General features: G+C 41.3%; 1 protein-coding gene across 2 annotated transcripts in view; it reads right to left on the bottom strand.

Moving 5' to 3' along the window:
- Positions 1-12,542, bottom strand: part of LOC111144291 (solute carrier family 25 member 26) — a 127,273-nt gene that overhangs the window by 21,771 nt on the left and 92,960 nt on the right. For both annotated transcript variants that reach the window (XM_022498531.1, XM_022498532.1), the window contains exon 6: positions 7,073-7,117. In XM_022498531.1, the coding sequence (XP_022354239.1) occupies positions 7,073-7,117 (45 nt within the window). The remainder of the gene's footprint in view (positions 1-7,072; positions 7,118-12,542) is intronic.

Genomic DNA, 12,542 nt, shown 5'->3' with positions numbered 1-12,542 from the left:
ATTTTCCCAACTCCCCTAGTATGGAATCTCTCTCCCTCTACCTCAGTAATCTTAGAAACAAGAAAATGTCACTGATTACTTTACAAATTGAATCAAATAACACTGTAACATTCTAATTTTTCTTTTTGCACAAAGTGTCCCGTATCTTCCATGATGCAAATTAAGAACTCAAATGCTCTTATAGTTTTGAACTGTTCAAAGATGTCTGTTTCATTGTGTGACTTTACTAAAATCCTTAGCAAAAATCCTTATCATCTTAGACTCCAACTCGACTAGTGGCCTGGACAGAAAAGAATTACTTTGCTCTTATTTTCAGGTGTTTTCTTCCCTTAAATATGCATTAATATTTAATTTAGGGTACAAGCTTAGTGCAGCAAAAATCACATACATACGCACTTTCCCGCTTCTCACTCCCTTCTCCATCTTCAGGATGCCTTTCTTAGGAATCTCTGTTCTGATCAAACATGTCTGTGCAGACACCAGAAATTAAACGGTGTACACAGAGACAATGAGCACTGAGCTGCCACTACACTATTACACAGACTGCTGAAAAGCATGGGAGAATTCTGTTGTGGGTAGGGGTGGTGATGGACATTTTAACTATTATCAAATTAAGAATCAAGAACAATAAGCAAGTTACCTACTCTTCAACTTGAATAAAAACTGCTTTATACTTTTAAAAATATTTGCTTAAAAATACAGAGTACACATGAAAAATCTAAGTCAGTGCTTTATACATTGTACTATGACTGAAAGAATAATCCGCTGGCCTCTGATTTCTAACACAAAGCTATGATTTCATCTTAAAAAATCATCAGCATGGTGTCATCGTCTTACATAACCAAGATGATTTTTTTCATTTTGCTTCAACAGCTGCATCTGAACTCAAAGCCCGCATTTCTCCTGGTTACTGCTGTGCAACTATTTAGAACTGCCGGCATTCTTAACAATCCGCTGAAGTGCACTACACGCTTCTGTTCGATATTCAGATGATACAAAAACTAACACTCTTACAGGGAATTTTATCGTTTCCTTCCAAAATATGCCTACTGCCTCCCTAAAGTTCAGTAAGAGTAACCCTGCATGTTATAGCTGTGAACATCCTTCTAAAAGAAATTATAAATCACACAGTTAACGTATATGGTTATCCAACTTTGCACTGCACTTGAAAAAGAACGCATGCTAACCTTCAAACAGTTAGTGAATTGTTATAAACACCTGCTGGGTAAAAGACCTGTAAAACATATAAACGTGAATATGAATAATCAGAAGACAAAGTTGCTCCCCCCAATGAGAAAGGAGCTGCAAGAAATGAAACACAGACATGTGGGAAAATGTGGTCTGGCCGCACTCAGCACCACGGGCTCCCCGTGCTCACCCTCGGTGGGTCACAGAGCTGACTCCCGGAGCGAACACTGCGCAATCCCTGCCCAACGACAGAGCCACGGACGCTGAGAGAGCCGGTCTTAGAAATACAACAGCCAGTGTTTTTAAGCTTTACGCTATCAAGTTAAGGAATCAACACAACTTGCAGAAATGCCTAAATAAGCAGATCCGACGTAACATGACCTCAACTTTTTACCAGCCGTTGAGCTCATGAAACTGCAAACACGTTACTGAAGACATCACGTGTTATGTGCACGGCTACATGTAAAATGGCTCAGCGCATCAACTCAGCATTCAGACTGCCTGGGTTCAAACCCTGGCTGTCCCCTCTAGTATTTAAAACACCTGCGGCCTTGGGCAAGATGCTCGAACTCTTCCTCAGTTTCCACACCTACAAAATGCAGACAGTAACAGCACCTGTCTCAGAACCATCCTGAAGATGAAGAGGAGATAATCCGTGGGAAGCGGTCAGCACGGCACCCAGTATCCTGTAACTCTGAGCAGTTCAGTCCTATGGTTGCTTTTATTACTAGAGTTACGATCACTAACAATGTTACATGGTGAAAGGGTGCTGGACAGGAAGCCAAGACTTGGACGACCAGATGAAAGACAACCTCTCCAAACCCCCTCTCTGTTTAGTGGGGGTGACCACGGGGCCTCCCACCCTGGGTTGTGCATGATGTGGATGAGATGGCTGGCAGACGGTATCTGCTCAGCACCAACGGGGGTCTTTTCTAAGGCTTCAGGTGATACAAGGGCATAACTAAAGACACTGTTACAATGCCAGGGAGGGAATAAACAGGTGCTATAATTACTCAGGAGGGACGGGGAGAAGAGACCTTCGAAGAGGGGTGGAAAGGGCATGTCCCTCTGCAGTGACACGTGGTCTAAGGCCTTGGGAAGGAGGAGGTGGCCATGAGCTAGAATGAAAGCTAACAAGAAAAGGCATTTTCATCACTCCTCTTCACCTCTCTATCCCCAGACCCTAGAAAATGCCTGGCACGCAGCAGGCACATGACTGAGTAGTGCTCAGTGTGACAGTGTTAGAGGGAATGAATCCCGAGTATTCCTGGCAGAGAGCACAACTGACGTGAGGGTCCTGGTTAGGCAAGCATCACCCTCACGTGTCCGCAGAGAACCGAAGGGAGGCAGCAGGGCTGTGCGAGGAGGCGGTATAGGCTGGAGTGCACTGGGAGTGCGGTAAGGGATAAGATGGGTAAGGGAGAGGGGACCAGTGGACAGAGGACTGTATCAGCCATAGTTTAAATGTTAGGTCTTTTTCTTCTTTCAAACAGATGCCACCAAAGTATTTTGCAGACAGTGGTACCATCTGATTTATTTCATTAAAAGAGCACTCTGGCTGCTGTCAAGAGAGGACATTCTAGGGAAGAAAGAATGGAAGCAGGGAGACCTTCTGAGGAGCCAAAGCCAATGTACCAGCTGACGCAGGAAGTGTGTCAGAGGCTTCAACGCCAGCAGCGGACTTGCATACAGGCTGGGTCGTGTTGAGGGGTAAAGGAGAACCGTGGAGTAACCGTAGCTTTCTACTTTAGCAAGCAACAGATACCTGCGCTAGTTATGGAGACGGCCACCACAAGGAAGGAACAGGCTGGGGAGAAGGAGAATAAAAGCCAAGAGTTCTGTCCAAACTGGATGGCCTGAGACACCCTGAGCAAGAATGTCAACTAGGAAGCTGGTTGCACGAGGCTGTGACTTGGAGTAGGTGGTCTGTGACAGAGCCATAAACGTGCAAGTCACCTGCAGGAAGACAGTATCCAAAGCCAAGGGCACAAGATGAAATAATAACTGATAGGTCTTTGTCGGGTAATAACCATGTAATCGATCATGTTTCTCTTCTGGTTGGGCTGCCAGAAAGTTCCAAACAACATAAATTTCAGGGGGAAATTATCGTCTTATTAGAGATTCTGGATATGATAATCTACCCCCTTTTACTTTTCTTTTTCTTTATGGTGTCCAATCTTCTTTCGTGCAAACTCTCGGTCTACGTACTGTGAGATAGGAGAACCAGAAGAAATGAGGCAGTACAGTGACGTTACTGGGGGAGTCAGGGAGACTGGCTCCCACATTACCTTGAGAAGTCTCCAATTACAGACCCAAGACCTTAACATTATCTGGCACTCTGTGCCTCTCTCAACGACTCCAAGCTCCTCAAAAGCATGAACCCTCTTACTCGTCCTTGCATTGCTATGAAGGGACCAATGTCCAGCTCAAGAGTACGCAGGCACTACATGGGGTGTTCCCAACGTCTGTCACAGATCTGTAAATGCAGGGGGTGCTGAGGCCTTGCTCCAGTCCTCAAAAGCTGAGGTCTAAATTGTTTTAAAGATAGCATAGTGTGCGATTAAACACCAATAAGCAATGCACACAAATGTGAGGTAAGATAGGGTAAAGCTTCGGGGCCTGGATTGGAAGACTTCATGGAAGGAAAAAAAAAACAAAAACCCAAAACTGCACTGGCTTTGGAAGATGCACAGTGTTTGCACATGTGGAAGCACACTTCAGAAAGCAGCCAAGGAACAGAGGCAGTGAGGAGCCCATTCTGGCTGGAGGGAAAGAATTTTGAAAAAGTATGGGGAGGGGGAAGGGAGCTGGAAAAAACAGTGAAGGACACAGTGTGGACATGCCCCTTCAGGAAGTTATACATTTCCGAGATCTTCAAAGAGATGTTTACGGAAGAGCACACAAATTCAATGTGTAGAATGGATAGGAAAGTAGAGAAACTGTCAGGATTTAGTCTAGGCTCACGTTAATAAGAATCTGATAAAAAGGAGGCTACAGGTTCCAAAAAGTCAGAGTCCACCAAAACTTGGTGAGTGATGTGATATGTATAGAGAGAAAGAGATCATGAGATGATTATTCAGGACTTGAGACCCAGTGAGTCAGATTGTACTGTGATTAACAGAGACAGTGGCAGCAGGAGGAAGCAATTTCAGAAAAAGAGAATACCTTTAACGGAAGGCAGAGTAAGTTTCAGAGGATAGCGGCCATTCTCTGTGTCCAGGCTCCCCCTTCCCCTTGCAGCATAATGTGTACGCAACCTGCTCAAGTTTTTTTTGAGAAAAACCGTCTTTAGTAGCATTCTCATATATACATAACAGAGAAGTTCTTCCACATGCTACAATCTCTCCGTGGCTGCAAAAGCCAACTTGAATGGATAAAATCATAAACATAAAAATAAAAGAGGTGGCCACAATGGTCTACTTCTACAAAGCACCGTGAGTTCACATTTAGATGTTTAAACAAAAAACCACTATGTGAGAAGATGCTCAGCCTTGCTGAGCCATAAGAGAGCTGCAAATTAAGACCACAGTGAGATACCGGAACACAATTATTAGAATGGCTAACGACGTTTCTTTAATCTAATGACATAACAAACGATGACGTGGCGGCAGAGCACCTGGAACACACTGCTGCAGAAGGGGACGGCCACTTCGGAAAACAGCCCGACAGCTAAACTTACTAACTTGCTAATTAAACTTACACTTTTCCTATGACCTCACTCCCAGGTACCTACCCAAGAGAAACAAACACACGTCCCCATACAAATACCTATATGCAAATTTATAGCAGCTTTATTCATAATCATAAAAAACTGGAAACTCAAACATGTATCAAGTAGTAAAGGGATAAATTAACTGTAGTACCTCAGTATAATGGGATACTACTCGGTGACAAAAAGGAACAAACTACTGGTGCAGGCAAAAGTATGAATGAATCTCATAAGCATATTAAGTGGAATAAGCCAGGCACAAAATGCTATATGGCATACAATTCTATTTACATGATATTCTGGAAAAGAGAAAACTGTAAATAGTCTGTATTTTGGTAATGGTGGTGGTCAAAACTCATAAAAATGTACATTCACAAAGGGTGAATGTTCCTATATCAAAATTACCCAATACACCTGACTTAAAAACAAAAAACAAAAAACTACAGCATGCTGCTGCCACTGTTTCTGTTAATCACACTAAACTAATCTGACCTGGTGGGTTTCAAGTCTTGAATGATCAAAAAACAAAAAACTACAGCATTTTAGCATGCTCAAAGCCAACTGTTAAAATGTAATATTATTATTTATGATTGCTCTGAAAAGTTCTAGATATTTCTTAACTAGCTAGAATGGTACAAATGTCCTTAATGCTGAAAAGAAGCAAACCCCATGCTTTTTCCCTCTTCGGGCCTCAAAACATTCCTATGCAAAGATAGAGCGTAAAGATGTTAGTGAGTGTGCAGAAGCTGCGTGAATGCTGGTTATTGAGACGCTAATAAAGCAAGTCTTGTTTGCTGGACAGCTGTTGGCTCCATTGTTCTTCGGTCACACACAGAAAAGGAAAGCAGTTATGCTCATGGAATGTGACCTTCTCAATGGAAAGCTGTTACATCATGCTCAGAAACACTGCCCAAGACATCCATCTTCACCATGTACCACCAAGAAAATGGTGAAAACAAAAACAATGAAAGACCCAAGAAGCTATATGTAAAGTCTATTGATAAAATAAGCTGTGCTACTTAATACTTAAAATCAGATCAGTTGTGAGACATATTGGTTGATATAGAATATTCCAGAGTTTCTTTTTTATGAGTAATGTTTTGTCTCATCTTATTATCCTTAGCATATAAACTCCTAGTGCAAATATTTTTTTTAACTTTTCAAAAGACATTTTGTATGACCAGGCTTTGATGACTAATTTCATACAATTATGAAAGTAATTACCTTTTGTATTATCAAATGCCTACCTAGGCACTTTGCCATTTTGCAGTTTGGTCATTTATAAACCATTTCCACTCGGACAGGGTTTTCAGCTCTTCTGACCAGTATGCACAGCGACACACACATGTTATATCACAACCCAGTACTGAGATGCATGTGCACATGTGTGAGCAACGCTGAGGTTTTACAAAAGAAGACTTATCCTGACCACGTAAGATGTTCTCTATTATTTCCATTTGTACTGGTCTTTAAAATGCTGTAAAATAACCACACAATCCATATCATGGCCCACCCTTTTCAAAACCATTGCCGCAGAAGATTTTAAAAAAGAAAAACATTTCATCGTGTTTTAAACACAGGCTTTTAAAAATTAATTTAATCATCTGTTTTGAAACAAGCGAGTGACCTTCCCTGAGGCTGACTCACAGTCATCACACTCTGTTCTCCCTGGGGAATCCCACGCTTGGCTGGCGTGAGCAGCAGACATGGAAGGGGCGGTCGGAGCCCCTGTCCCGCCGCTCCGGCAGCAGCCAGCCACTACAGTTGGGTGGAGGAGCCCTCGGCAAGTGCAGGCCTACAAACACTGGGGGGCCTTGCTTTCTTTCCATTCGCACACGTTGCTATTCCTTAACCTCTATACACGCGCGCGCACACACAGAATGAAATACAATTCAACCAGGAAGAAAAAGAGTTGCAGGAGAGAAGAAAGTAGGTTTTTCCTTAACATCTGTGGACTTCAGTCATGCCTGCTGTGTTCGTTTCCAGTACCCTGGGTATCAGAACAAGTTTAAAAGACCGAACCAGCATGTAAATCACCAGCAGAAAGTATTTTTAACTATCAAGAATTTTGAGTTTTTAAACTGTTAGTCAATATTATATTCTGCTAATCCACACTGAAAATGGTGGGCATTTATAATAATCAGAGAGACATTTTACATGAAGACTGAAACTTACTTTTAAGGACTCCCACAAGGGAAACTGGACCAATGAGAAAGGAATCTGAAAAGAAAAGAAAAAAAAATCAAATAAATTAGGTAGGAAAGATCAGAGTTTGCCTACGACTACTATCATGAACCTATAACTACTATTCAGAAACCTTAGTTCATTTTGACTTTATGTATGTAATAAAGCTAACATTAAATTTATAGGTACAGTAGACATAGTTTTCAAAAAAAAAAGTTAAGCGGCAACTGCCTGTAGACTTCTATGAACTCTCTGAGCCCAAGAGACATAAAATGATGGTGCAAATCCCTTTTGAAACAAAAAGAGAAGCACGATACAGACATCTGGCTACCAAAATGACAAAATAAATATTTCCTATCACAAGCAATAAAGACTTTAAAGACTTGACATTTTTCTGCTGAAGAGCTAGAGCTGTCTACTCCTTAGGAGGCCAAGTGTTAGAGTCTGAAACAGAAACAGGGAGAAGGAGGGAGACGAAGGGGGAGAGGGAAGTAGAAGGATCAGGGTGAGGGAGGAGGAGACAATGGAGGGAGCGGAAGAGGGAGAGAAGGAGCAGAAGGGAAGGAAGAAGAGAAGGGAGGGCAGAGGAGTGAAAAGGGAGAAAAAGGGCAGAGAGGGAGAGAAGGACAGAGAGAAGGAGAGGGAAAGGGAAGGAGTAGGGGAGGGGAGCAGTAGAACAGTAAGGAAGACTTAGAAAGGGTGGCTCAGTTGGCTCAGTTGGAGGGATGGAGCAGGCAGGAAAGAAAAAGGAGGAGACACTTAGAAAAGGAGGCTGAGAAGCGGCACAGAGGTACAGAAGAGCCAGTGCAGCGTGGGTAAGGAGTGCAAGAGCACAAGCGGGCCAGTGGGGTCCCCAGGGTAAGCTGGGAGAGGAGTGGCAAAGGGGATGAATGCTAAGGACCCTGAGCACACCAGGGCAGAGTATCTGCAGGCAGCTGGTTAACAGAAGAGCGAGAACTACCAAACCCTTCTCATGCATCGGGCCCTGTGCTAATGAGCACTTCCGGAGCTTTATTCCATGCCTCTCCAGCGCCCTGTAGGACAGTTAGGTATGATCACTATCCCCACGTTACAGATGAAGACAAGGTGCAGGGACAGGGTGTAAAAGACACCCTATGAAGCCTGGACAACCTGACTCCAGGGCCTGTCTACTACTCTACCAAGAAGACATCTAAGTTCATTTATCTGAACATAAATTCACCCCCAGTAGACTCTATTTGCTTCCTAGGACATCTTCTAAAATTTGAAGACAGAACCACAACTGCACCTCCCTATTTCCCAAGACAAAATACCCGAACTCCAGTCAATGCCACCCACTTGCTTCTGTGATATCCAGTCCCTGGCCAAAAGGGCCGTGCGAGTCATGGGGCTCTGAGCAGGCCCGGGCCCCACCCCTGTTCTCTGTGTTCAGCTCAGCTGCCAGGGAAAGTAAAACCCGGACTCTGAATGTTATCGACATGCATACGGTGTGTGAGTGCTTGAAGCGTGTGTGCGCTAGAGACCACGATTTGGAAGGCATTAATGGACATTCACACGAACCAAGGGCATTAAATTACTTCTGGAGCATCTATACTGAATCACAAATTAGAAGTCTAGCACCATCTGTCTTAGTCTGCTGGAGCAAATGATGGTCCTGAGCTTGAGAGGGGACACAGAAAAAAAAAATCTGTCTTCCCTTCAGGTAGGAAATGGTAGTAAGAGAAAAAAATCAATGGCAATAGTCTAGTCTAGGCTGACAAAGTAGAATCTCAGAGAAGTCTACCGTTTGCTGTCTTCACAGTAGGCAGCACCCCACCCTACATGCAAAATTCCACAAGAGGAGTGAAATTTAGTGTTTTTGTCACCAAAATGTGAAAGCTTCTGACAGAAAGTCCATTCTGAAACTAAAGTTCAATTAAATTAACTATATATACCCCCCCAAACTGACAGTATAATAGTTTTCTAAAAGGTTTTCAAAATTTCAAAAAAAAAAAATATATATATATAGTATATAATAACACATCCAAGAGGACTAACAGGTACTAGGATTATAGATGACTTTGATTTTCTTTGTACTCTCCCCTCCTGGATGTAAATTCATCACATTTTAACAAGAATGTAAATATTTCATATTTATAAGATGAAAAAAGGCCTTATACCTTATTGTAATGGTCCGTGGTAGCTTTCCTTACTTTGTGATTAAAATAACCAGGGGCACCTGAGTGGCTCAGTTGGTTAAGTTTCCGCCTCTCGGTTTCAGCTCTGGTCACGATTTCAGGGTCCTGGGATCTAGCCCCACATCAGGGTCCTCACTCAGCAGGGAGTTTACTTGAGATTTCTCTCTCTCTCTCTCTCTCTCTCTCCCTCTGCCCCACCGCACCCACCCCTGGTGGCATGCACTCTCTCTCTGTCTCAAATAAATAAATCTTTAAATTTAAATAAATATAAATAACCTGTAAAATGTTATCTGCACTTTTTTAGTACTTAATAATATCGGATTTTGAATCCCGTAGACGAACATTTTTGCCAATTTTGTCCATTTTCCTCTATGAAAAGCTATTCATTAAACTGTTCCTTCAAATTTAAAGAAGTGATTTAAAAATCACACAGGTGGAATGGCCCAACTATTCCAGAGGGTATTTATCTTAAAAAGTGAGCCGACAGTAAATCCCAGCTTTACTCTCTAAAACGAGATTAACTGACAGTCTAAGGTAATTAAATGCACTGTAAATGCTCGAAATAATTAAATTTATTTCTGGTTTCTGGTAGTGAAATATCCCTCGTAAGATAAACTCCTGACGGGTAAAATTTTTCAAATATTCCTCAAGTCAAAATCCTATTGAATGCTTTCTGTCATTTACAAGACGAAGAAACAATAATGAAAATGTGTTCCACACATGTGGAAGGAGCACTGCCAGCAAGTATGGCTCCACGGCTTAAACAAACACTTCTCCCAACTTCTACAGAACATGGGCCTGTCAAAGAGCGAGCTCCCGCCCCGTGTCTGGTTTGGAGTTACATAACAGTGATGTTTCTTCAAAATGCGGAATTTTAAACCCCAAACAGATGTAAGCTGTTATTCTAAAATGTTTTATAGATGAAGAAAATGAATAGCAGCACTCAGAGGTCTTATATTCCAAAACACAACACACTCCTTTTATTGCACCCAAAGTTACAAAATGGCTCACTGTTGTGACCTTTTTAATGCCTCCATTTAAGATATTTTGTTTGAATAAGGTTGTTACGACCCAGGGCACTAATAAGTAAGCAGCAGTAAACCCAGCTACCATCAAAGAGGCAGATGCAGGGGGGGAAAAACCTGCTAAAATTCAACATGGATTCCACTTAGTAATAAACACAGCAATAATGCTGTACAATGGTGCATGTGAGGATTCCATGTGCACTAGATAAAATTAATATAGGTGTGGTAAGAAAGCGAATGACGTGTTGGGCATTACTAATGAAATAAAGAATTTACAAAATTACATTATGAACATGCTTTACCTCTCTAACTATTGGACCAGACTCATCACTGAAGCCAATCAATGCTTTTAACCCAGTTATCTTAAAACAAGTGCCCGTAACCTTACGGTTCTTAAAAAATAATGAAGTGATTTTTAACAAACAAAGGGGATATAAAGATATGATTTCTAAGGCATTACTTATCTGTAAAATTCTATTTTTCAATGGAAAAATCACATTAGAATATCAACATTTTAAAAATAAGACTTGATTAGAAGCCGCAATGAACACGCTACCATGAATGCTCTAGAAAGCATAAGAACAAGAAAGTATATTTTAAAAAAGCTGTGAAACCCATTGTTCCTTGGCAGAAATAACCCCAAATTCCCTAGCAATAAGACAAAAAAACAAACAAAACAAAACAGAAACTTTTTGCTAAGACCTCGAATAAGAAAGGGTTGGAAGTATAGCATGGGATTGGTAGGCCTGCCATCGCCCAAGAACTGGCCTGTTCCAATTTTCAAGGGATCCTACAAGTGACCCACGGAGATGTCCCCTTTTTATTGCATTACAGTGTCAAAACTTCTGTGATTCATTTAGGGTTTTCCACTTCAGTGCTGCATCGGTAACAAAGCCGTTCGCCTCTTAAACACGCTGTGCCTTTTCCCATTCAATCCCAGGGTTAACGAAGGACAAACCAAGCTGAAGACCTAAAAAACTGGTACTCCTAAGTGACTATTGTTCCAAAATTCAAAATTAAACAAGTGAGAGCCATTCAAATCTGGTCTGTTAGCATTTGACAGGACAGGAAAGAATTCCAACAGTCAATATATACTGATTTTTCAATCGAACAACCATAATCCATTTATACACATTGTGTTTGGAGAAGAGAATGTCTACCTAACCTAATAAAGGAAATTAACATAAAAGTAGGGAAATTTTACAGTGAATTATTCCTTATGTTTATAAGAGATATTAGAAAGTCCTAAAATACCTTTTCAAAAAAAAAAACACAAAATAGACAAAAGAGTATCAAAATCTAATACAGAAAAGGAGATGTGTGTAAGTGGTTTGACTCGAGCAAATCTTTTAGAACTCAGCCAGGAGGTCTAAGGATATCACCAATCACTAATTCCATGTGCTAGGCACAGCAAGTCCTCAATAAATGTTAGCACTGAAGGTAATGATTTTCTTTCTCTGCATTCTACAGAATCGTCACAGGAATTGTGTCTGGGTGGAAGGCACTCCCAGGACATCAATGTACATATGAGTGGGCCAGTCACACGGCACCATGATACAGCGAAGATAAGAGCAATGTCAAAGTAATCCATGGTCCACTATACATCTAAAGTCCTAAAAACAAGTTTCACTGTTTTTACAAAGTGAAAAGTATATATATTTGATGCTACTCCTGAAAAAAAATCTCATGAAGATAAGAACACAAGGGAACTTCCTCGATCTGATAAAGGACTCCTGAAAAATCCATAGCTAACACCATTCTTCAGGGTGAAAGACTGAATGTTTTCCTCCTAAGATCATTAACAATGCAAAGATACTTCCATTCAACATTATACTGGAGGTTCTAGTCAGTGCAATCAGGCACAAAAACAAAAAAAAAGGACAAAAAGCATAAAAACTGGAAAGAAGTCCTTATTCACAAATGACAATTATTAGCCGTGCTGAAAATTCTAAAGAATCTTAAGGAATCAATATACAAAAAATATCAATAGAATTCCTAATTACTAGAAGCAAATTAGTGAAAAACAAATGCTTAAAAAAAAATCTGCTTAAAGGTGAATTAAAATTGAATTTAGGAAAAAGTTAACCAAAGATTTATAGGACTAATGTACTAAAAGTGACCAAACAAGGGCACCTGGGTGGCTCAGTGGGTTAAGCACCTGACTCTTGATTTTGGCTCAGGTCATGATCTCAGGGTTGTGAGATCGAGTCCCACTTCAGGCTCCACATTCAGCAGGAGTTTGCTTGAGATTCTCTCTCTCCCTCTGCCCCCACCCCCTGC

This window comes from Enhydra lutris, unplaced genomic scaffold (assembly GCF_002288905.1).
Source record: "Enhydra lutris kenyoni isolate GAN:26980312 unplaced genomic scaffold, ASM228890v2 scaffoldscaffold10, whole genome shotgun sequence".
Lineage (NCBI taxonomy): Eukaryota > Metazoa > Chordata > Mammalia > Carnivora > Mustelidae > Enhydra > Enhydra lutris.
The sequence above is the reverse complement of the archived record's forward strand: the minus strand, read 5'-3'. Positions and strand labels throughout refer to the sequence as shown.